The sequence below is a fragment of the Cygnus atratus genome, chromosome 21 (assembly GCF_013377495.2).
Source record: "Cygnus atratus isolate AKBS03 ecotype Queensland, Australia chromosome 21, CAtr_DNAZoo_HiC_assembly, whole genome shotgun sequence".
In the NCBI taxonomy this organism is placed as follows: Eukaryota; Metazoa; Chordata; class Aves; order Anseriformes; family Anatidae; genus Cygnus; species Cygnus atratus.
Genome location: NC_066382.1, coordinates 5,720,551 through 5,746,569, shown reverse-complemented (window position 1 = coordinate 5,746,569; position 26,019 = coordinate 5,720,551). Strand labels below are relative to the sequence as shown.

General features: G+C 40.6%; 2 protein-coding genes across 3 annotated transcripts in view; both read right to left on the bottom strand.

Annotated features, from left to right (window-relative positions):
* VPS13D (vacuolar protein sorting 13 homolog D) overlaps positions 1 to 6,472 on the bottom strand; it is a 103,123-nt gene extending 96,651 nt beyond the window's left edge. The window contains exons 1-5 of the mRNA XM_035557564.2: positions 6,325 to 6,472; positions 2,482 to 2,654; positions 1,520 to 1,597; positions 1,081 to 1,271; positions 659 to 739 (exon numbers count right to left, since the gene is read on the bottom strand). Coding sequence (XP_035413457.1) covers positions 659 to 739; positions 1,081 to 1,271; positions 1,520 to 1,597; positions 2,482 to 2,578 — 447 coding nt within the window. The 5' untranslated portion in view covers positions 2,579 to 2,654; positions 6,325 to 6,472. The remainder of the gene's footprint in view (positions 1 to 658; positions 740 to 1,080; positions 1,272 to 1,519; positions 1,598 to 2,481; positions 2,655 to 6,324) is intronic.
* Positions 6,473 to 7,249: 777 nt separating this feature from the next.
* TNFRSF1B (TNF receptor superfamily member 1B) lies at positions 7,250 to 24,411 on the bottom strand. Of its 2 annotated transcripts, none has more exons than XM_035557563.2 (10): positions 24,327 to 24,411; positions 16,849 to 16,951; positions 14,285 to 14,413; positions 13,517 to 13,666; positions 12,571 to 12,664; positions 12,295 to 12,488; positions 11,512 to 11,584; positions 10,496 to 10,535; positions 9,887 to 10,157; positions 7,250 to 9,275 (listed from the first exon to the last, which is right to left on the bottom strand). In XM_035557563.2, the coding sequence occupies exons 1-10, from the start codon at positions 24,378 to 24,380 to the stop codon at positions 8,977 to 8,979; spliced, it is 1,407 nt and encodes a 468-aa protein (XP_035413456.1). In that variant the 5' UTR covers positions 24,381 to 24,411; the 3' UTR covers positions 7,250 to 8,976. The 2 variants fall into 2 exon arrangements, with proteins under 2 accessions (XP_035413456.1, XP_050570850.1); XM_050714893.1 differs by having other exon boundaries at positions 7,344 to 8,083.
* Between the last annotated feature and the right edge of the window lie 1,608 nt (positions 24,412 to 26,019).

Genomic DNA, 26,019 nt, shown 5'->3' with positions numbered 1-26,019 from the left:
ACTCTCACATGAGCAAATACATCCCTCTCAGACACCAGGAAAAGCAATTGGTCTGAGCTATCTTGCTTCTAAATTGCCTCTAGTGAGTTGAAAAGCAATCAAATAATATAGTCATTCTATCTGCACAAGAAGAAGAAAGGAATAGTCCTTTCGTGGAGACTAGCAGACAAGCAATTAATCTGTAGAAAGTTGCAGGTTCTTAAATATAAATGATTAGTAATGTATATGTTGCTAAATAGTTTTATTTTGCAAACACTATACAGTTCAATAACCTACAACATCTTCTAAACGCTAAAATGTCATTAACTACATAAGGAATTCCAAAGACAAAAAGCTACAGAGCCTAGCAGTCATGTTTTTGAGTCATTTTGAAATTTAGTAGAGACGTGCCAGATTTTTATTTTTATTTTCATGCAGATTAATTATCCACTGACTATTACAAACCAAAAAGAGTTGCTGTTTTCCCCTTGGTAGGGTGTAAGGTTCGTCCTTCCCACAAGTCCCTCTCAGGACTAGTTTGAGATTGAAGGGGACTGTCCTCTGGCAAACATCTATCATTCATTTACATGTTTCTTCTCTGGGGACTACACAATGTGAAGCACAGTGGGCACAGGTTATTTTTAGCAAATGGGAAAAGCTCTACAACGTAAAGGCTTACTTCAATGTTTTCTACAATTCTGGTGACTACAGATGCCGTAACTGAGTACCAGTAAGATTCCCCCTTCTGTTGTCGTTCTTTCTAAAACAGAAAACAGAGATAAGCATTAACCACCACTGTTAACAATTGATCAGGAAACAGTACACATATTATACTGAAATTACTGAACAAGAGAGAGAGGAGAGAGGGAGAGAGAGAGAGAGAGAGAGAGAGAGAGAGAGAGAAGAAAAACAGATTTCAGTATCACCAATGCATGTTGGGGGGCAGGGATTGGAAATTGCACTGTGTTAGCGTATTTATATCAATTTCTAACTTAGTTTCCTATGCATTTGTTCTCAGAATTCATATACTTGTTAGGAGACTTAAAATGCAATTAATTTACAAAAGCAGTTTCTTTACTATGAAATACAAGTGCAACTCACTTTCCATTTTTCTTCAAGTGCTAGAAGAAGAGCTTTCTTATGTTCTCTTTCTTGAAACTTCTCCCTTTCCTCATCAAAATCTTCCTTCTTTTCTGGTGCACCAATTAAGTGCAGTTTTGAGACAGATATCACCCATGGATCCACATGTGGGCGATAAAATGGTATCTGTAGTGTTATTTTGCCAATGAAACCTACGAATACAAAACAGAGATGCTATCAGATTCTTGTGTAAACATACTTTTACTACCCCTTGAAAACTTGAAAGGAAAAGTGGCGTAAGAAACAAACAAACTAAAAACAACATGCAAACTAAAAACTACCCAAACATCAGGTTACTTCACTTGTTCAAGCTTCTGACTCACAGGTAAAACTTCTTCTAACATACACAATATTTCCTGTTTATAAATATTTGTCTCGCACACACAGGCAAAATACATACCTGCTTTTACTTCAAATGGTAATTCCAGTTCCTTCAAGGCATCTTTCTTTAGTGGTAAGTTTTCCAGTTCAACAGCACCTGTTGAAAACACAAAGAACAGACAAGTTTGTTGAGCAAAATTATGTTGAAGAATGCCAACTTGAACATTTTAAGTTTAAAATAACTAGCATCATCTTTCAAAGAACAAAAAAAAATTAGGATTTCATGAGAACAGCCAACCTATCATACCACCTTCTGCAACAGCTCTCATGAATATCTAGCATGCTCATTAATTTTTCAGTGCCACGTACTCAAACTATTTGATCACATTTGATGAGGTGATCTAGAAGCAATCTTCTGCAAGGACTTAGCTCTGAACTTTATTGCCATCAAGGAGAAAGCTTCTACTCTTCGTCCAAACGGGACACTTCAAGTATTTTCTGAGTATTACCAAAAGTACCCAAACAAAAGCTTTGAAATATTATAAAATAGCAGATAATAGCAGCAAAAGGTAAATTAGAAACTACTGATTTATAGAAGCACAAGATATCCTTATGCCACCTTTTTCACAAAGGTCTTAATTAAAAGGGCGTAACGACTTGCACCAAAACGTAAGAGGTAAAGACTACAGGACATTTCCTGCTGCAGTCCTTCAACAGGGAAGTTATTGAACAGTATTGAGAAGAATGACATGCAAACATTATGCAAACAAAACAAACTGTTAAGATAAGCTTACCATGCAGTTGAGAGTCTCATATAAATCAGTTTAACAACGTTGATTAAAAGGAATATAAACAGGAACACGAGAATTTACCATTGATTGTCAAGTGCTAGCAAAAAACTTTATATTAGAAGCATTTATATAAATGTTAAACACAATATTAAGTGATTGTTTCTATTCCATCTTCCATTAAAAAAAACAACTTTTTTTCCTTTTTAAATCACAGAACAAAAACATTACAGAAAATACCCCAAAACCTCACCTTTCAGAAGAGCAACTGAAAGTTGGTCTGTATTCAGGTTGTTGACATATTTGCCCAAATAGGTGTTGAGGACCCAGGCTACCAATCCTTCCAACATGACTGTGTCCTAGAAGAGGGCAACTAACATTTTTCTGTCATTTTCTGGATCTCTGTTCCATAATTGCGGTTTCACCCTGAAAGAAAAAACATGAAGAAAATGAGTGTCTGAAATACAGTCTCAGCAAACCTAAGATACTGTATTCAAGCTAAAAAGCAGTAAAAATACTAAAGCAATTTTTAAAAGGTAGAAGTCAAGCTCATACCATACCCTGTTAAGTCCCAAAGCACAGAGCTTCACACTGAGTTTTGATGATTACAGATTACTCCCATTGGCAAATTAAATTCATCTTTCCAACCTATGTCTAATCAAAACACCATATTTAGTGATGATTATCAACTAGGCCAATTAACAATCCTCTTTTCAAAAAGGGAAGACTAAAATTGTGCTCTGAGCTGCAGCAGTTTTGCACTGGCTTCCTCGACTTCCACTCCTAGTATTTTCTTCAAGTTGCCAGCATTCTGGTTTTGGAAGTCTAGATGACAGTAACAGGTGTCCTTCTCAACGCGCCACTCTCTAATTGATTTTACGCCACATCTGTCAGTTTTCAAACTGGGGAAAGAAGCAGACTGTTCCTCAATTTATATAAGGGCTGATCATACTGACACTATTTATTATTCTCCCTCCATTTATCATGCTTCTTCACAGAACTTTCTGGAGTCAGCACTTATAAATTATTCTACTAGAAGACCTAATTATAGACTACTACTACTACTAGGCTAGAACAACATACAGGGAAAAGACTGGATATTGAAAAAAGGAACAAATACCTATGGTGCAGAGACTCTGCAGCCACCAGGAACACCTCACATCCGCCTCTGTGGGCCCAAACATCTGCAACTCCCATTCTAGGAAGCCAGAACACTAAGCTTTCTGAATTAAAAACATGCTGAAAATTCCCTAAGTAGAACAGCATGCATCATCCTGCCTCCCCATACCCTGTAAGTGCTCTGGTGAAGGACTTTCTAACCTCACAGGAAACTTAAGATAACTAGAGCTAAGAGCATTTGTATCCCATGCACAATGCTAAGTGAGAGCACACGCTTCTTCTCCAAACTTGTTCGAATTACAGATTTTGCTTATGCTGAATAAAGTCATGACCAATATTGAGAAAAAGCATCCAACGCATTTCTGAAACGTTTATATTGTTTTTACTCCTTTTCAGTTGTGGTGAACAATTACGTTTCTAAAATAGAGGTGCCACTTAACATTTATGTCAAATACAGCAGGAAAGAAAACATTTGCCATTAATCTTCAACAATGAACATGATTTTAGAAAAAAAACAGCTATACACCAGCCCTACAAATTCACACAAAGGATATCTGTACAAGTAGTGGAAGGATGCACTTTTAGCTGAGCAGCAAGAAGTCAATTTGGCATCCGAATCACATTACAACCAAGAGCCTTCAACTGTACTTTTGTAGAAATCTTATCTGTGAAACAACTCACCCTAGCCAAACCATTTTTTGGGGAACAGTGTATGCGTGGGACGTAATCAGATATAAATCATGTAAATAGTTTATCAAAAATTACTCCAAAAGGTTTTCAAAGCGGTAGCGTGGAGTACCGCATCAAGGGATGCAAAAAAGCTGTGTCAGAAAAGCAACGCTGGTCATACCTGTCAACACCTCCCTTCGCACTCTACCACGACTTGAAACAGAAATGATTGCAGAAATTTAACCAGTGAATTGGAAAACTACTACTAGCTTCTTTAAGACCAAGACCAAGAATGTTTTAACACAGCTAGAAAAAAAAGCACTCCTGCCTTATCTTCTGGTCAGAATGCTTTATGTGTATTGTAGCAGTTTGGTATTTAGAAATGTCTCTCAACCCCACAAACCTGTTTATGCCACGTTATAAAAGACTGAGTTCTGCAGAGCAGAAAAGCAAGATCACAGAACGGTTCGGGTTGGAAGGGACCTTAAAGATCACCTGGTTCCAACCCCCTTCCATGGGCAGGGACACCTCCCGACAGACCAGGCTGCCCAATGCCCCATCCAACCTGGCCTCGAGCACTTCCAGCGATGGGGCATCCACAGCTTCTCTGGGCAGCCTGTGCCAGTGCCAGATAAGTCAGACTTATTTACATTAAAGTTACATCTGATAACAAGAAGCAAATGACAACTTCAAGAGCTACATTTTAAATATTATATTAAACTCAGGGCTTTCCCATAATGAGGTTTGCTTGATTCAAGGCATCTATACATTTGATCCTCCACTTCTCTAAAAAATAAAAATAAAATCGGTGAACATGTTTAGCTAATACAGCTAAAGACAATACCAGAATTAAGCAAATAATGAAAGGGCTTTTTCTAAAGGCTGAGAAGTGAAACTATACTGTCATGCAGAATGATATACAAATAGAACTAACACAGGTCAAATTACATTCAAATGAGGCATATTTCATGTTAAGCACATATACCATTTTTGTCTTTGTAATATTTCCGAATATTTTTTCAAAAACCAAAAGTTTTGAAGTTCTACATAATAGAGATTTAGCATTCATACATGCGGGGTCACCACCTTGCATAGACTTTTGTTCTTATAAAACTGACTAGAAAGCTGAAGCTCAAACAAAAGCAAATACATTAAGCCTTGTCACATTACCCTTCAAAAAACTAAACAAGTAAAAAAAAAAAAGGGATCTACAGGCTGTTAGAAGCCAAATCAGAGGGAAGATCTTGACATGTCATTCAGAAACACGTAAGAGGTTAGCATCCCCATGACTGAAAACATCCAGCGCATGAAATAATCCATGCCTGAAGTCATCGTAAGAACAGCAAATAAAGTCACCTCCTTAATCCAAACTTCTTGTGGAACGTTAATAACTATTTCTATATCTTCCAAATGTTTTAAGGCACGTATATTTGATAACTTTCTAGTCCGCTGCTATGCCAGTGGTAAGAAAAATGAAATATTTATTTCCCTTTACAGAGCTTTTATTTCCTTCACATACATGGTAAAAAAGAAACGGTATGCGTTTATCAGGATGAGAATTTAAGTCCAAAGCAGGACCTCACTTAAAGCTGGCTTACTTTTTCTGGATAAACATGTATTTTTTGCAACGCAAACAACACAACCCAGGCTCTGAAGTCTGAGGTCTGAGTCCATGAGCAGGGGGCAGTTTAAGTCAAGGAAGGAAAGCTGGCATGGTGTTGCCTGGTCAGTGCATGGGGGGGGGGGGGGAGGGCATTTTGATTAGCTCCTGGCTACAGCAAAAAAAAAAAAAAAAAAAAAGGCAGCGGGGGTGAGCCTTTAAGACACTTTCTCCCTCCATACGAACAAATACACCGTGGGGAAGAGGAGAAAGGCAAGAGGAGACCTGTTGGCACGCCAACGTGGGGGAGAGACGAAGCGAAAGGTCACCTTGCCCAAAGGCGGCCGGCGGAGCCCTGAGGGAGCAGCGAGACGCCGGGGGCACGCGGGGGGCGGAGGGGGGCGCGGACACAGCCGGGGCCCGACACCGCCAGGGCCCGGCCGCGGGCCCCGAGGCGCCTTCGCAGAGCCCCGGCAAGCTACCGCGTTCCCCCCCACACTGGCTCCCCGTCCCCGCAGTGGAGGGGCTGCTGCCGCCCTCCGCGGCCCTCGGGGCCGGGACCGCGGGGCGGAGCCCGGAGAGGGGCGTGAGGCAGGGAGGAGCACCCCCGCGCCGGGCCTGGGCCATGCAGCCAGCGCCGAGCGGGCTGACGCAGGAGGAGCCGACGGCTGGGGCCCGGGGCCGCCATCCCCCGCCCCCGGCACTCACCTCGGCTCTCGGTCGCGGACACCTCCACGGCGCTGCCGGGGGGGGGCGGCGGGCTGCGGGCCAGCCGGTGTCCGGCCGAGCGGCGGGGGGAGAAACTGGGCGGGCGCCTGGGTAGGGGAGCGCCGAGCTAGCGCTGCGCTTCTGCCTCCGCCTCTCTGAGGCGGGCCCGCGGCGGGCCCGGCCCGCTCTGTTCTGCGCCGCCTGCAGGGCGGGCCTAGGCATGAGGCCGGCGGGGCAGCGCCGCCCGTGAGGCGGGCGCTGAGGCTGGGGGGCGCCGGAGTCCCGTCAGCAGCGGGACGCGGTCAGCAGCGGCCGGGCCCCGAGGAGGGTCACGGCGGCGTTGAGGCGCGGCCGGGCTGCTGAGGGAGGGCGCGGTGCGGTTCCTTGTGAGCGTCGTAACCCGCACGTGAAGTAGGAACCCGGCGCCTAAGGAAGGCAGCCCGGCATTGCTCGTGGCATCACGCTGCACGCAACCGCCTAGTTTATTGACTGAAGAAAGCAGTTTTTCCTCGGTCTTGTTCTTAATAGTACAAAGACCATCAAGTGACCAATAAGCGGCACGCTTTAGCAGCAATTAGAATCATAGAAGTATTAAGGTTGGAAAAGACCTCTAAGATCATCTGGTCCAACCATCCCCCTACCACCACTGTCACCCACTAAACCATGTCCCTAAGCACCACGTCCAACCTTTCCTTAAACACCCCCAGGGAAGGTGACGGCACCACCGGCCCATCACAGAAACTACAATGTCAAGCAAGTTACAATAAACAACTTGTTTGGCTCTTAAAAGCATTAAAGGTCCATTGGGCCAGACAGGAGGTCAATATTATGTCTATTCATCAACTCTGAATGGAACAGTGATATTTGCATATAGAATCCTCTTCAGAGTGCCTATGCACAGACAACGGGAGATGAGACTGCAGTGTATCAATCCTGTTTTAATTAGGCAGTAACAGTAAGAAATAAAATTGTTTTGAATGCCATTGAAAAATTATAATTCTGTTTAGGAGAGAGGTAGGAACCATGAAGATACAAGTATAAAAATAGTCTTTTTTTAATTAACAAATACAAGTACATTTCATACTTCCCCGTAAAACTTGGACTTCCCTTCTGTCACACTCCTCCATAATTTGAAAACACAGTAAATTAACTACCATAACTGGATCCTCCTTTTTAAACATTTTTAAAACTTCTTCAAAAAGCTGCTGCTGCTTCTCCCATGTGGTCCCAATACTGGGAGCTGATGAGCAAGATATTAAAATACTCAGTACAACAGAAGAGGTTCAAAGTACTATATAAAACTTTTTTTTCCTACATCCTTCAATTTTGCACTAGTTTCAGTGTTTCCAGTTTCACAGTCATTTCTGAAAATGACCCTCAAGTAAAAGTTTAATATACAGTTGTAAAAAGTTTCTTCATAGAATCATAGTAGAATTAAAGACCTTTTTGTCAGTTTCCACTTCTAGAAATAATATTAATAAATCTCATTTTTTTGTAGTTTAAAATATGTATTTTAAAGTCTTTTTTCTGTAGCTGTAGAATAAATGCTATGCTTCTACTAATTTTCTGTAAGACGTGGATGGATCTTCAGCATTGAACAACATGTGGAAGACAACAGGATTTTCTGGTTCTGAGGTCTGAGTCAATTCCACTTTTTACAGATTAAGTTATGCAATCGTCAAGAGAGTGTCCTTTTCCTGAGATCAGTGGGGGTGAGCTGCCTGGCCCACATATTCATCTGGATCTTCTCTAATATCCACTGGAATGTAGAGAAGAATATTTTGGGTTCATGGTTAGCCTCAAAAACCTCAAAAACAAGGTCAGAATCAAATCAGGGAACCATATTAAATCAGCCAGAGCACAAAGATGACAAATTTTAGAGCTGTCAATAACAGGAAATTGTTTTCTACTTGAAGAAAATAACTATTTAATCTAGATTTTCCTTTCTAAAATAAAATGAACTATGTACAGCTAATGAAATAATGCTATCGTTTAGACATAATAATCTAGCAAAAAAAAAAAAAAAAGGTCCTGTAAAAGATTCTACTCCTTGATATATGTAAGGTTGATTGGAAAAGTTTGGTCCAATAAGGAGAGAAAGCAAACTGTAATAATAAATATCCAGGAGGCTGGAGAAAAGCAAATCCTTGAAAATATGGGATGAGAAATTGAACACAATAGTTTTAAAACTAAAGTTAAATGGATAATTCATTAGCATTGTATGACTGATAATTTTAATCCAGTCACTCAGAAGTGGCGTTCACAGTCATGTTCTTGACATATGGCACACCTGATCCCAAATTATCATCACAAGAAGTTTCAGGAGAAAAGTAAATGGCATCAAGTTAGAAAAACATTTCTTTTCAAAGCTAGCAAAGGTTTCTTCAGAGTATCACAGAAGAAAGGAAGGAGTTGGCCATTCAGTTTAAAAGAAAAAGCATTAAAAATCGTAACTTTTTCAAAGCTGCAATGGTGATCCTTCAACTCTTAAAGCTGCCAAAGAAGAGATTAAAAACTTCAAAAAATAAATGTCTATACTCAGATGAAATTTCAGGACTCTGTAGGAATGCTACATTTAACATGTTTATTTTAGAAGATAAGGGGTTATCTGATGAATTTATCAGTCAATCAGTGTATGATCTGTTATCTCCTTTAAACAGTTTTCATCCCCACATCTTGAACACCCAGAGGAAACTTCTTTTCTTCGGGAAGTAAGTCCTGAAGTAAATTGTCCTTGGCTTCCACTGAGATGTGAATTTCTGTTTCTTTTTTCAAGGAGTTTTCTTCTTTTGAAAGGGGAATTTCTTCCCCTGTTGGAGAATAATAACGAACATTTCCATAATCCATGCTAGTTGAACTAGTCTGTTCTGGGAACTGGGAACCACAATCTGGATTACATACTTTAACAATACAAGTCACATTCACCTGTGTTCCTCCATTACCAGAGTGTTCTGTTGAAGAGCAAAAAATCAGATTAAGCATGGAAGAATGCAGCGCAGAACAGGACAGTTAATTTTTTTTATCCAGTTCTTTGATTTAAAAGTTAAATTAGATACTAGATACCTTCTTGCTTCACTTAATTTAGGTAAACTGGTGGAGTTGGTTCTGCAACCTTTTAGTTTTTTGGTGGTACCATAAAATCTAAGTGTTATGCCAGGGATAAAAAGCTGTAAAAATTAATACAGAGCTCTGGATCCCAGCCAAACCCCTATCCATTTGTTTCCATTTTGAATGCTTTGGACAATGTTCATTTCTTACTGCTCCCTTTGTCTCTTTGTCCCACTTACAGATACCATCACTCTGATTCCCTAGTCTGCAAATAACTTTTTCTCCATTGAGCATGGTCTCCACTATACCAGGCCAACAACTTAAAACAATCACTTTCTCTTTTCAAAGGTTACTAAATACTCTCTCTGCTGAAGCCAAATACTCTCTCTGCTGAAGCCATGTTCAGCATAATGTTTTATCCTGTCATATAAACTTCTAAAAAGACTCATAACTGACAATCAAATTTCAAGAGGTTCTGGAACATTCCAATATAGATTCTTTGAGAGACTCTTACCCGAACTTGCAGAGTTGTGTCTGTCTCCACTGTGAAGCTTACAACCTTCTGCAGCTGAATATTGCTGTGGAAATCTTTCTGTTTCTTTCTTTTCATTGTTCTTGTTATTTATTACACAGACTCTTGCAGACCCAGTTGGATTATTCAGGGAGCTACTACTTGACCCAGGAGTTTCCAAGAGATGCTGCTCCTCCTGTTGACAGCTGCTGGAGTTTTGCGATCCCGTATTTCTTATCTTTTTGTCACACTGCTTCTCTGAAGGGGAAAAAGGCTGAAACAGTTGCAGAAAAATGCAAAACATTAATTATCTTTTTAAAGAACACTAGCAAAGAACTGGTCAGTACTTAGGCAGCTAAAGAAACCACCGATAATCCCCATTTGTGTAGAGATGACTGTAAGTAAAACTCCTACTAGCTCATTAGGCATTCAACAAAATTAGTGTCATAGATTATAAAAGGTACATCTTACACTCTAAGTCTGGGGTCCAAACCACCCCTTTCTCACTCCAGTTGTCTTTCTACTGTGCGGTTTTCTTATACATGTAATTAGATAAAATTCCATGAGTCTATGTTAAAGTGGAGAAGATGGAAAGAAATGAGTGACACTCACCGCATCTGCTTCTCTAGTTGGTGGCAAGTATGCAAGGGCTGCAAATGAGGAAAGATGGTTCATTAGCATCAAAATTTGTCTCAGTTGCAAAAGCTGTTCTTTCAGCTAGTCTGAGCTGCTCTTTCAGATAGTCTGTTCCTGGAGTGAACTCCAAATGCGTGTTTAGTACGTGTGATTTGAAAATGCTGAAAGTCATACTGTGTTAAGTTTGTAAGCTACGTTGAATTTTGCCAGTGAGCAAAGAGAACCCTCTGCATAAATTAATATTTTTTCTAGTATAGTGTAATTGAGAAAAGGTATTGATAACAATAAACTACAGTTGTGACTGTTTAATGATAACTATAACATTCAATAATGTACAATATTTAAGTGAAGTACAAAACACTTAACAAGCTCCATTAGGAGCATAACTGTTTCACAGTTGTCCAACTCCCCCGGCACGTTGCATGTTTAGAAAACTATCTAAAATCTAAGGAACAAGAGAGATTTGAATGGGATATTTGCCTCAGCATATCCCTGTATTAAGCTGAAATTCACCCTGTGATTTAATAAAGACATTTTTACTCTAAATACACATGGAATTCCTGGTGTATTTTTTAATTCTGATTTTCTGTGCCTGCAAAACTTATGTGATCAAGCTGCTTTGCATGAGGTTTCTGGTAGTCTCTCTCCTTTTGACTTTTTAATCCTTTGGCCAAATTTCACCCCCCAGTGTAACAGAGGAATGGTGTCAAAAGTTCCTCAGAGTTTCATGATGCTATAAGGCTGCCAGCTAGTGAGGCAGGAATCTGTAAAGCATTGCCTTCTCCCCTTGAAAAAAAATAAATGCACTCATATATTATTAGATGTCAATGAATCTACATGTTGGTGATCCTTCATCCATAACCAGCAACAAGAAAAGCTTCAAAGACAGCTAGCACCTTCTAAGACATCGGTCAACTACTAGGCTCAAATTAGTAGAAAATGAGGTGACAATACTTATAAGAACAGTTTGGTTTTGCTTCATGAATCTTACCTTTTTTTTTGAGATTAAGCAATATCCCAAAATAGTGATTAACAGGACCAATAACAACGGCCCTGTTACTGATCCTGAAAATAAAAGAGTAATAACAATTAAAAAAAACAGAAAACAACAACAAAAACCAGGTAAGTAATTTAGCAGGTCAGTCTGTCAAGGGACAAAATTAGAAGTAAGCAGTTTTGTAGTTTCTTTCCATGGTTATCACAACTAAATTTATAAGTACCAGGTATGTCTGAGATTCACATGTGAGGCCTCCATTGTTGAATACCAAAGTCTCATTTTAAGACTCCACCAAAATAAAATTGAATTTTCATGTTCCAAAAAGCGAGGACAGACTTTTGGCCTCAGTCACAAAAGGTATCTCACCAGCCTAAGAGCAGTTCATTAAATACAAGGCCAGGCAGTCTTGAATACTCCTAAATATACATGCCTTCTGGATAGACTATGAACAGTAGAGAATATGTCCACACTTGTGAATGCTATAAGGATTCACTGTCTTGGGAAAGGCTGCCAGAAGTCTCCAAAGACCTCTTTCCAGGAGGTTTATGAAGTCAGGCTTGCCTCAGCCCAGAATCTAAGACAACATGGAATGCAGTGGGCAGGACAGATGTATAGGTAAATATTATGCAACAAAGGACAAGCAGTGTCATTGAATTAACTCAGCTGTTCTGAGGTTCTGTCTAAGTACAGGTAATTGGTTTTGGAAACAAGCTGTCAACCAAAAATAATCTTGCTTCCTAGCCAGACAGAAGTGACTTTAAATGACTTAATAGCTCACCGATGATGTGAGACATGTCGGGTACAGAGTTTAGTATGACAGGCCGAGTTACTACGTCAGGTTTGTTGGAAGTTGAACTTCGGACTGGGAGCACGTTTACAACAGTGTGAGGTAGAACTGTGGCAGCTGCTCTTCCTGAGTCATGGCAAACAGTGTCATTCATGCTGTTTCCTGGAACAGCCACTGATTTACAACTGCAAGAAACAAAAAGATAAGTTAGAAAAGAAAGCAACCCTGTATACAGATATAGACTATTTGACAGAAACTCTGGCTTACACTGTGTGTGGTATACAGTTGGTATCATAAGATTCCTCATCTGAAAAAGTGCCAGGAGGACAAGGTTTACATTCTGTATCTGTGCTATCTGTTCCTTTAAAGAAATAGAACTCCAGTTAGTCATATAGTGAGAAACAAGAATGAATAACCAAACTGTGGTACAGATCCTGAAAGTGATACAGGGGCGGTATACAAAATACAGTCTGACTGTTGCGGGAGAGATTAATTTGAAACACTCCACCCACACAAAAATCAGAAGATTAATTACCCGTTACTTTGGTACCCTTGATAGTCAAGGTTAAAACCTACCAAAACGTTAAAATGTGGCACTACAGACAACAGTGGAGCTTTTTTCCCTAGTCCCTAAGAGGCTGATCACCTATTGAATTCTGTTGGAGCTCTGTATTTTTTCAAGTGATTCTTAATAATATTCAGTGTTCCAACTCATTGGATATTATTTATCATGTGAATTTTATCATCTAATAGAGATTCATTCTGCTGGGCAGCATAGAATCTTCATTACTTAATGTAAGCAAAATTCAACCGGATGCCCTGCTTCAAGGATTTAAACAGGAAATATGTGGTCCTGAATCTGACATGTATGGAAGAAATCACACAGCAGAGCAAAACAAAAGCAGATTAGGTTGGATTGGGGAGTTTTACGGTATATGGCAATAAAAGATTGCAGCATTCTCTTTCTTTGGATATGTCTCTTGAGAATATTGTTGCTCTCTTCACTGTCTATGTGCTACGATAATTCTTGTACTAAAAAGAATGCAAAACTGTAGGGAATTAAAAGACAATATGTAATGTATTTTACCAAATGTAATTTACCAAGTTGGAAGCAGATTCAAAAATATTAATGGACTATTTAGGCAATAAATAACCATCTCCATACAGTAGATCTATTTTGTGTGTCGATTCTGAGAGTTGAGAATTAAATTACCTCTTTTGAAAACTCGGTAACCTTTTCCACATTTTTTATGCACTCTACATATCTGGCAGTTCTGGTATATTTTTGAAATACAGTACTCATTGCGTGGGCAAATACAGATTCTGTCCTGTGAATTAGTGCACGTTTGATTCTGTACAAATCCTGTTTTTAAAACAAGAATAAAGCAAGATTACATTAGAAACACTTAAAATCATAGTCTGCAATATATCAAGTGAATATGAGGTGATGTTTGCATACCACAGACTAAAGACAATGTTGCAGTTTCAGACTAGTATAACTTCATAAAGCAAATACATTATGTGCCTCGACATCTACATTTTCTGAAGAGTTTTGTCTGTCTGTATAGGAGATTTGAAATTTGCATTTGTGGAATTCACACTTGAAACTCTACCTGCAGCTGCAGGTACAGTATATAGTACCATAACCATAAATATGCACATTTGTGTTACCTGTGCTCATCTCTACTTCTGACATTTGTATATATTTTATTAATGTAGCACCTTACCTTCCAAGAATATAAGACTGGTGTCTCATTTTTAGGGCTTATAAAGAAAGAGGGAAGGGGTCCTTACAAGTCTGTTCCCTGTTTGTGTTTTTTTTCCAAAATTTTACAAGTAGCAAAAGCATAAGAATGGAATTATATAAGTCACAGATAAACATTATTTAAGAGTTTTCCTAGGAGAAAAGTCAAATTTAAACCAAGCCATCTCTTTGAGCAGGCTGTCAAAGACAAATGTCTTTTTCATAATTCAAGCTTACCTTTCCTGCAGGGTGGTGAGCAAGCAAAGCACTGAGGAGACCGATTCCAGATGGCTGTATATGTGTTAGGTCTACAAGGACTGCACTTTGTGTCCACACTGTGACTGCAGCTCTCTGTCTTATACTGACCTATAAAAACCAAACAAATGGTGAAAGCATCTCATTGAAAAGATCACTAGGAGTTGATTAAGGTATGTTTCATTCTTAGCTATGGAAACCTTTTCCCTTCATCACCACTATTAGGCTGGTAATGCATACCAAGAAAGTACTGCTTTAAAGGGGGACTGCATGTATACACAGGGAAACTCTGACTTCTTTTATGTTATTCATGCCTGATCACTTTTCCTAAGTTCATTTCAGTGAATTCCAGCCATCTTCAAAACAAGATGGCCTCAGTCCTGAACAAAACACTTCAGCATGTACTTAGATGCAGTTAACACAGTACATAAAACTAAGATTTTTACCCTCACATAAGCTATGTTTTGTGGTGAAATACATAGGATCGTGTTTCATGCTGAAAGTCAGGCACCTGCTAAAATGACATACTTCCGTTCAGGTAGCTGTAAAGAAGTTGTGGGGAGCTGGGGGTCAGCCTCTTCTCGCAGATAACCAGCGATAGGATTAGAGGGAATGGCCTCAAGTTGCACCAGGGGAGGTTTAGGTTGGAAATTAGGAGACATTTCTTCACAGAAAGAGCAGTCAGGCATTGGAATGGGTTTCCCAGGGAGGTGGTGCCGTCACCATCCCTGGGGGTGATTAAGGAAAGGTTGGACGTGGTGCTTGGGGACATGGTTTAGTGGGTGACATTGGTTGTAGGGGGATGGTTGGACCGGATGATCTTGGAGGTCTTTTCCAACCTTGATGATTCTATGATTTGGGTGTTGCCTTTACTGTTGTTAACAGCAACAAATGAAGAAGGCAAAATAAAGTGTCACAGCAAGCAGAGCTGAATGAGGACTTTAGCACTAGTCAATACTGAGAGGACACGAGCTGTAGCTCTTTAGAAATGCTCACTCTTCTTCCTTCACATTTTTAGTCAGTCCTAATATCATCAGCCAGTCTTAACACATCAAAGCAATGAGTTTCTGAAGCTACTGGCACTCCAAACAGTATCGAAAGCTGGTAAAGGTAGTTTCTCCAGGAACACAGTGAGGTGAACAGTCAGGTTTTAGTGCTTTTTCCAGTAACTACCTGCTACTCCTCTTTCCACCAATGCTTCTCACCAAAAACAGAGTTTAGTGCAGTGGTGGCAATAAGTAAACATGAGCTCCAACATATCCTTTCTGGAGAAAGAAAAACACCTCAGTTGCCATTTCCTCCTTTCGTGAAAGGAGGAAGAAGATAAAAGTCAATGTCTCATATCCTGTACAGAAATATCCTGGAAGATATGGTTGGAAGGGGACATCATTAGGAAAAATCTCTGGAACTGCTTGTAGAATGTTTTCCAAAAGAAGGGGCCCTGGAGGCGAGCCATGGAAATTATTTCCCAAGACTGTTTTGCGTGTACTTACTTGAAGTTCCACCTCCCACATCCTACTAATGATTTAAACTCCAATCTTTGACAAATTATGGCAAAAAATATTTTTAATTATGAATTATCATCTTTCCTCTACTATGTTTTTAACAAATGAAGCTTGACAGATCTATCTAGACATTTTCAGTTAATTCAAACAACTGTGTCTAATTCAGCACATACTAATTTCCTGCTTAAACTTCCGGATCTCTCTGACAGGAACTCAGCATTTATGGAGACAAATTCTGTTTGCTCAGCATGTTGTGAGACAAAGATACATTTTTTTTCTGTCTAATGTAATTCTATAATGCCAACTTGTTGCAAAAACTCCACTATTAAAATATACAAATGGCATTATGATACCCTTAAAAATAAAAAACACTCTCCACACGCTCTTTTCTGCCATCAGCTTTTGCTAACAAAAGGCCACTAATAATTATCACTGGAGTGACATAACCTCAAAGCAGACAGTTTCTGTAGTCTTGTACCTCGTCTCTGATGTGGTCTGCAGTGTCTGATTTACAGTAAGAGACAACAATACTCCCTTAGTGAGCAATTAGAGATTAACCTGCCCAGCGGCAAGCCCCTTATGTAAGTCATACGTCAAAGTACAGAAATTAAGGTATACCTCATCCCATTTTACAATATATCTGTTGTTAGTGGGCTTGGGTCCGCAATGTTGTTCAATATTTGTAATTTCATTAGTTAGCTGTTGCTCTTCTTTCTTTTTTAAACACAAATGTTCATTTAAAAATGCTTGAATTAAAACACCATGCCAAGCTGTGCTTACAAGAGCTCAGCAGCCTACATGGTCCTCCTGATAAGCCCCAGCCAAGTTAAACTTGTAACACAACTCCAATTCTGATGAACAATATGTCTCTTCTGCAGATATTTTTAGAGTCAGAGTACTTTACTGTCTTCCAGCTAAGAGTCCATTGTAGCAGCAAAAATCTTATGCTCTTCAGATGTGTCAATAATCAACACATACTATACTCATCTGAAAATTGTCTGAATTTGGCTGTGTAAAGTAATAGTTTAAATTATAAACTACCTGGAGGGCACTGGCTGCAACACTTGTTAAGACTTTCTTCATAGAATTCAGTGCTGGGGTCTCTGCATTGTGCAAACTGTGGCGTATAAGGCAATGAATAATCCTAGGAGAAATTGAAGGAAAACCATGAGTCACAAATCCATCCTGACCCTATAGCAGAGAGTCAAAAGAGACAAAGACTTAATGATCAGTGCAGTTATTATCCCTTCCTTTCCGAGATGCTGATGTAGGCCTGATGAATCAGAAAGCAGCAGAGGCCAGAAAACTGAAGAACACACAGCTTGTGACCTACCTGAGACCATTTAGTGTTTCATCTGTTTTTCAAAGATGTTTTCAATCTGTCACAATGAACAAAGTAATTTCTCCAGGTTTTGTGTTCAAAGCAATGCAATGGAACCATGGGATTAGCAGCACACCTGGTTACTACTGAATCCCCTAAAACAAAGGACTACGTACCCGTACCTGTTCTTTGTTGGCATGACTTAAGCAACCTCTGAGAAAACACCAGTGAAACATAAATTCTTATAGTTGGCTTTGCAGGGAGAACCACTGTCTGCGAAATGGCTATGTGAAAAATCATACTTTCTTACTTAGCAGGTCAATTCCCCATACACATTTAGAGCCAACTAAAAGATTGACTTTACCTCGTTATTTTCCCCAGGCCTCCCAAGCTGGTGGAGAAGGGAGCTGTGGGTCTAGCACTACTGCAATGCTTGAAGGAATCTTTCTGTTTTCATCAGTGGGTGTAAAGGACACATGATGCTAAACTGAATCTTCTACTGTGCTCAGTGTTGATTATGCCCTTGCTTACACCCATGCAATATCCAGGCAAAATAATCCGTCCCTTCAGTGAAAGAACCTCTACCCCTTAAAGCAGTTTGACCAAAGGAAAGAGGAAAAATAAAATAAAAAAATAAAAATAAAGCTTTTATAATTCCAAACACTTTGTGATTCCCTTTTTAAACAAGAAAGGCCTTGATGTTTTGAAAACAATGTCTCTGAAAAAAAGCACGTCTTCTTCTGAAAAGAAGCAAATGGCTACAAGTCTTTAAAAAAGAGTAATAAAAATCCTCTCTCATGGCAGTTCAAACGCATACAAAACAGTCATAAAATACACTGTACCTAATTTTCAGCTCATATAGATCTGTATCAATGACTTCAACGAACAAGTGTCAAAATATTTGAGGAAGTGCCATCTCTTTTCAAAAGGAAATACACACTCACTGAATAAAAGAAAAAATCTAACGTTAGTATAAGCGTAGGAGTTTCCTGCCAGATCAGAAAGAAGGTGATCAAAGAGTCTGTGACACTGCTCAATTGTCTGTAGTCTGAGGAGATTGTTCCATGTATAATCTACACACATTTAGAGAAGTACTTAAAAAAAATATTAAAAAGAGAAATCAAAACAGGAACCAGCCGTTTAGAGGCCAGTAATGAAAATATCCTTCCTCCTTACTGAAAAAACATGTTGATTACCTATTATATCTTCACATTATTGACAAAGTGGACTAACAATTCCCAGTCTCAACAACTGCTTTGTGGAAATGTTTTGCCTCTTATCTGTATATCAGAAACAGGGCTTAACACATCTATTCAATAGTCACTGACAGAAAGAGCCTTTCCTGGTAATGTGAAGGCAGAGATAGGCCTTTGTAAGTTTGAATACCCATTCCAGGAAAAAGGAAACCAAACTATCGAAGTAGAAATTTCACCACTCCTATTTAAACCACAGTGAACACTGGTAGCACTGACCAGAAACCAGGACAATTCTGCTCTCTTCTGATCAGTCAGTTGAGTTGAAGACTCAAAACCAGAAAGACTGGGGACGGGTTTCACCAGTAGTTGCCCCGTTTGCTCACAGATTAATGAGAAACTGACCAGTTGCAAAGTGAAGAAGAAACTAGAAAAGACCCTTTCAGCAGGCTAGAAACCATGATGGGGTGAGGAAGAATGACACCAAAATTATTTTTTTTTTTAAATCTCCTTAAACAGCAGAGCAGCTGAAGTCAGAAACAGCTGCTGAGTGCAAGCTGCATACTTCAAATACTGTTGTTTGCCTTTTGATGAGAAGAAAGACTGTTTTGCAGGAACCAGGCTGCAGCCACATACATCTCCAAAAAAATACTTTGGCCTCCAGTTTTGCTTTTCAGTTAAGAAAGCTTATTTGAAGGGGGTTTGCACAAAGATTGAAGACTTTGAAGCAGAAACAGGAGGTTGGCTTCAACATTATCAGTTTCATCAGGATCAATGAGATTAACAATCGTATGAGTTAAAAGAAAAATGAGTCTTTTCAATACCTTCTAGGTTCAGTGATAACTGTTAATGCTGAACTTGGTAACAGGCAACAAGTAATAGAGGAACCACACTATTTGCAAGTGTAAACTGACACTAAACTCTAACAAAGGAGAGGAAAAAGTTCTGCTCTCATCAATACTATTTTAAATTTTAGATCTTTTCTTGTTTATTAAGAGACGAAAGATCAAGATGTTTATTAAGAGAAGTCAAAGTGCTGTAGTTGCATTTTTGCCGTCACTATGATCAACTTCATCAATACAAGCACTTGAGAGTCATTTTAAATCGTAAAACTCCAGTGAAAACACACAGACAGGAAAAAAAAAGAAAAAAAAGGAAAGAAATACAACAAACCACATCACAAATTATCCTGCTGCTGAGGCTTCCTGGCAAAAAAAAAAAGTGTTCTTATCTCATCCTCTGCATTGTCTGTTGTAAATACTGCCTTGTGAGTTAATGACACAGGAAAACCTATTGGTTGATGGGTTTACATCTGTTTCTCTTAAGTTGTGCTTGAAAGGATATCTCTGACCGATAAAATCTCCCTGAAAGTTTATCTGATGAGCTGTGGCTCTCAACGACATACAATTGACAATTTCTTGCCAAGTAGCCTTAAAGAACATTATGGAAAACCAAAGGAGACTCACCTAAATCAAATTTATATACACGTATGAGCTCAACTTGGCTTGCACTGGAGCAAATCCAGTAACTTCAGTAGTTAATTCCCATGTAAGATAGCTTAACCAAAGCTGTCAAAGCCAGTAAACAAGTCCCCTACTCTGTCAGGGCAAGTGTAGGCCTCTTTCTAGGTGTAAATTTCTCCTAGCTTTCTTGGCTACAAGAAGACCCCACCTTTTCTAGGCATCTCACCAGTTTCAGGGTTTGAGTTGGGCTGTGCAATATTTGCTGCTCCAAACGAAATTCTCTGGCATCTGTATCCATTAGCTACTTCAGTCTGAAAGACCGATGAGTACGGGGGCCTGATTCTATCCCACAATCTTTACATTTTATTACTGCTTGTATCTCTTATACCCATATTTTATCTTCCGCTTTAACCATGATTCTGTTCTGCAAGGAGATAAGCATGAAGGAAGTTAAGCTGGTGCTGCATCTTTTGCATCATACCCCTAGCATTTCTCAGAATTGGCAGCAGTGTCTAATAGCAACAGACTTAAGATATCTATACAGACAAAATGAAGAATTTGGAAGGGGTTCATTAAATGATTAAAATCATTTAATTTGACAGGTGCAAGTAGAAGGCAAAATGCTTCATCTATCCAGCAGCAGAGGTACAGACATTATTAAACATGTCTAGTCTGTTTCTATGCAAATCAATCAAATTAGGCAACATATCTTCATTCTTGTGCTAGGATATCAGCATAAGAAGGATGAGTAATCCCCAATCACCCAAAGTAGAAATGAGTAAACTCTGTGCTTGCCCTTAACTACACTACTCACTCAGGAGATTTTTGCAATCTCTGCTTTAAGCAATAAGTTACCAACAGAAGTTACGTACAAAAAGTCAATTACTCAAGATCCTCTCTCCAGGGTCCCTGCATTTTTTGTCTCATTTTCCCATCTGTGCTACTGACATCCAGTAGATAGGTGACCTAATTTGTCACTGGAGAGGAGTGGGTGAAAAGCAGCCTCCCCACCAACTGAGAGGCTAGTATAGACTCTTGTCAATATGTATGCACAATTGTTTCCAAGATTCCCTACTTCCTATCCACCAGGAGATAAAACTAGCAGAGGACATAACTGTCGCGTGGCTTTCAGGCCTGCAGCTGTCTGTGCTGTGTGGAGCTGCTCGATCGAAGGGAAAGGGCCTGAGGCCTGCACCCTCCCACACAGGGACATGGAGGCCTACCACAACCGAGACCCTAGTATCTGTCCTGGAGCTGAGCCTGAATCATGAAGGCCAAACCAAGATTTGGATTCAGACTTCTTCAGAATTAAAAGGGATCAGAACCTGGCTCTACCTATTGGTGAGCAAGGCTGAGATCAGAAATCCAAGTGTCAACTTCTCCCAGCACGTGACAATGTAATGCATTCTCTATATGCTTAATACTAATTAGAATAAAAATAATTTCCTTTACTTCCTGCCTTATAGTTTGTCCCCGAATTCTTGGACTTCATCTATAATTAACTTAAGTAACTTCAATACTAGAAATAAAACAAGCTAATTACATGTGTGTATATATATATATATATATTCATCCATTCATATACTTTTCAGTTTCACTCAAAAAAGTCATTTAAAACAAAGAGATTTAACCCCATATTTTAATCCCGTCACATTTCTACACTTTTATTGGTCTCCTTTTCATACAGTTGCCTTCACACTGAAGCTGTCAAACAAAGGAGTCTGAACAGGAACTATATCTGGTGTATAACAGTCTTTACGCAAATGAAACCACAATGAAGTCACCAAAGACTCTGACATAAAAATCTGTTGTTATGGAAAGGTCTCAGGGTACAGAGATACCATTTGCTGAGCCACCAAATCTCTGAAGACAGGAAAAAAACAAAATTATATTTAAAATATTTGAACTGGACATTTAGAGAAAGAATTCAGTTGAAGATTAGAGTTGTCTTAGATAACAGCAATTCTCACTAAAATCAGTGGGAGTTGTATCACGGTAGCAGGCTATACCAACAATACTCAAAGCATAACCTAATCTTAGAGCGGTATTTGAAAGAAGTCTTAAGATTAAGGTCCATTATATGAATTGCTCTCCCATATTATATCCAACTTTATTTGTGTAAACCAGGAGTCCTTGCATAGCCACAAACAGATTGACAACCACACTTTCCCCACCTCCTGAGAAAATAGTATCTTTTTGCTTACTGGTAGGGATTTTCTACTTCACTGCCACTCACCACTATAACATGAGAACATTTTTCCAGAACAAGGTGGCAGTAGGCGGTATGGAATATGGAAGCAACACAGAAATTACAGATGCAAAGCAGTTTGCAGGAAGACCCAGTATCTCATATATTATATCCACATATCAATATCCATATATTTCCAGAATACCAGGTCTTATGTTTCAAAAATTCCAGCTTATGCACCCAAAACTGTTCTGTTTTCCCAAATGTTGCCCTAATAAAAGATATCAGCCACTAAATCAAGATGTGATACTTAAAGGTACTTTCAAAGCTGATGAGCCTTAAAATCTGTACTTACCCTGCAGAAAGCAAAGTTACACGGGCAAACAAGGGGGAAAGCAGGTGGAATAACAGATTGCAGGCCTGAGAATTTTCTTGGAATGGTGTTGCTTGTATCACAAGTGCCTTTTGGAGTGGTCTGTTAAGACTTGCAGTTACCATGAACTTCGATGCACAACCACAAATGAGGGTATGTACAACAGAAAGGTGCAGGTCACCCACGGCCTTCCTAGCTCTGACCATAAAAAAGAAGGGCATCTGAGCAGTCTGCCTTGAGCCCTTTATTTCAGGGTTTTTCCATAAGATCCTCTGTTATGTTTATCCTTTTGCAGCTCGGTGCACCTTCCACACACCAGCAGCATTCCTTTAAAACCAGCCAGCAGCATCCAGAGGATGGCTTCCTCTGCACACATCAGCAACTCCACTGCAAAGCACACTGTACTGCTCTGCAAAGGACAGTCATTTAGGGTTGAGGCTATTGAGAAAGCTTCTCAATAAAAAAAAGTCTGATGACTGAGGTCTTCAAAATGGCAAAAAATATGTTCAGTTCCTATGAGTAACACGGGGAATTAGGCTAGAATCTTTCAGATTAGTTAGGCTGAGGAATACAAGAAAGTGTGTGTCACTCGAGAGCTATTGCTTTACCAGTTTCTCTCCCTCGAAGCTACACTAAGTTTTCTTTAACTGAGCACTTTTAAAAATTGATGTAACGGGCTTTTTTGTTGTTGTTGTGTGGCAGATGATGTGTCTGAAGCTACTGGGTTTGGTTTTCTAATTTATATATGGACTTCGGTTTGTCAGGATCCCAAGGACAATGCAAAAAGTGATGCTGAAACTTTCCTCCATGCTTTTTACCATTATAAGATAATGTTTAGGGTGACAGAAAAGTTAATTCCTTTTTAATACAAACCCTTTGTTGAGGCTGACAGAAAGAAGCATGACAAAACTTCATGTTTACATTTTGGTGATGCTATCTGCCACATTTCTGAGGCTCTCCCTTCTTTATCTGCTCTAACCCATCCAGTCCACGGTGTTTCATTTGAATCATGTTCAAAATACTACCACCTTACAAACAGGGGCTGAATTTAAAATGAAATGCAGCTGAAAAAAAATGATATATTATCAAACCCAATATAGCACCCAGTCCTCCTTAAAAGGCAGCTCTGTGATTCCAGGTTCAATATACATTCTGACACCCTAACCTAGTTTCACTGAACCTTTGTCTTATGAAGGCTCAATTAATATGATTAAATAAACATGTAAATAACACACACATCCCATGAAAAAGCAATGAAATGGACATCTCAGAACTATTTCCACATTTACCTTCACAGTCCAATAAATCTTAAAATCAGGTAGAAAAATGATATCCATTATATCAGCACAGCATACACCCGAAGTCAAATAGATCCCATGAAACTTTTTGCTTTAAACAGTAAAAAGGATACTTTGAAGAACAGAATTCAGTAACTCAGCAAGATATAGAAGAGAATGGTCACAGCTGCATCACATCAGGTCTTAGATGTAAATTAAAGGGCTTTTCTATGTAAATAAGGAATGTTTTTAAGGGATGCAGTAGAGCACAACAAGCTCTTCCTGTTTAAATAACGTGTTAAATACGGACAGATATACACTCTGCACTTGCCAGGACCCTCGCAATCTTTGCAAATACTCAAACAAGCCTGAAAAATCAACACATTTCCAATGAAAATCCAGGAAAAAACGGTTAGTCATCCCTTTGGAAAGCCAGGAAATAACGACGCGGCCAAAGCGAGCAGGACGAGCTGGGAGAGAAGTCTAAGAGCCTTGAGGCTCCCGATGAATTGAGCAGCAGAGGGAGGCAGCCTACTCACGGCGTTGAGCTTGACAGCGAAAAGATGCCCGCTGGCGCCTTGCCCTGCGGGAGCACGCCCGCTTTGCAACCCCTCCACGCCCGCAGGCGGGCAGCCGCCTGCCCCCAGCCCGGCACCGCGGGCCCCCTGCAGCCCCCCGGAGACCCCGGAGCCCCCCGCACTCACCCGGCCGCCCGCGGCTCGCAGGAGGGCGGCGAGCAGCAGCCAGCGCGGCCCCATCGCGCCGACGGAGGCCGGCGGCGGGGCGGAGCTGGAGGCTCCCGGGGCCGCGCTCGGTGCCTGCGGGAGGCAGCGCCGGGCACCCGCCCCCGGGCAGCGCGGCTCTGCCCCGGGCTGAGCATCGCGGGGTCTGCAGGGGTAGAGAGCTGTGGTCTCCGCCCTCAGACCGGGAAGCTGTAGCCTAGGGGAGGTCCTCAGCACGCGCTCTGGGCTTATTTATGCTCTTCTTTATGCTTATTTATTTATTAGCCCCCAAAATATGAACTTACGTTTCACAGCGTTCATTCATACTGCGCCGCACCGCGTTCGCTAATGTCTTTTGCACGCTGCCAGGATCGTATTAAGAGGGCTTAAATTCCTGCTCCGCTCCTGAGAAAAACTGCACTTGACTAATAACCTCTTAAGTTTCAAACTGCTCTCCTGCAAAAATATTTTTTCTGCAACTGATCTGTGTACTGAAAGCATCAAGAGCAATGAAACATATACATATCAGACACAAAAAGCGTGGCCACAGGATAAAATCCACGGTGTTTTTAATTCAAAGATTGTCAGTGTTACTTAAGTAATCAAGTATAATACATTTAACAGGCTGCAATGCGTGATATGTGCAAAGCACTTAACACTTTTCCACACAACATCCTTGTCTCTAAATTGGAGAGACGTGGATTTGATGGAAGGACAACTCCGGGGGTAAGGAAGTGGCTGGATGGTCGCACTCAAAGAGTTGTAGTCAATGTCTTGATGTCCGAGTAGAGATCAGTGATGAGTGGCAGTGCTCCTTGGGGGTCAGAATCATGACCAGCGCTGCTTAACATCTTTGTCGGTGACATGGACGCTGGAATTGAATGCATGGACTTGGGGATGTTGGTTGATGAGAAGCTTGACATCAATCAGCAACATGCACTTGCAGCCCAGAGAGCCAACCGTATCCTGGGCTGCACAAAAAGCAGCATGGGCAGCAGGACAACAGAGGGGATTGTCCCCCTCTCCTCTGCCCTTGTGAGACCCCACCTGCAGCCCTGCGTTCAGCTCTGGGGCCCCCAGCACAAGGAGGGCATGGACCTGTTGGAGTGAGCCCAGAGGAGGCCACGAGGATGATCAGAGGCCGGAGCAACTCTGCTGTGGAGACAGATGGAGAGAGCTGGGGCTGTTCAGCCTGGAGCAGAGAAGGCTCTGGGGAGACCTTACAATGGCCTTCTGGTGCCTAAAGGGGGCTGCAGGAAAGCTGGAGAAGGATTTTTTACAAGGGTATGTAGCAATGGGACAAGGGGTAATGGCTTTAAATTGAAAGAGGGTAGGGTTAGATTAGATACAAGAAAGAAAACCTTCACTATGAGAGTGGTGAGGCACTGACAGAGGCTGCCCATGAAGCTGTGGATGCCCCAGCCCTAGAAGTGTTCAAAGCCAGGCTGGATGAGGCCCTGGGCAACCTGATCTAGTGGAAGGTGTCCCTGCCCATGGCAGGGGAGTTGGAATTAGATGGTCTTGAAGGTCCTTCCAACCAAACCATTCTATGATTCAGGAAAATATAATCTAAACCAGGCCTGCGTGGTGCAGAATTAGTAGCCATCAGTTATGGCTCAGAAAAGGGATCTTGGAGTCATCCTCTGTGCAAGGACAGCCCCCACCCCTCACACCC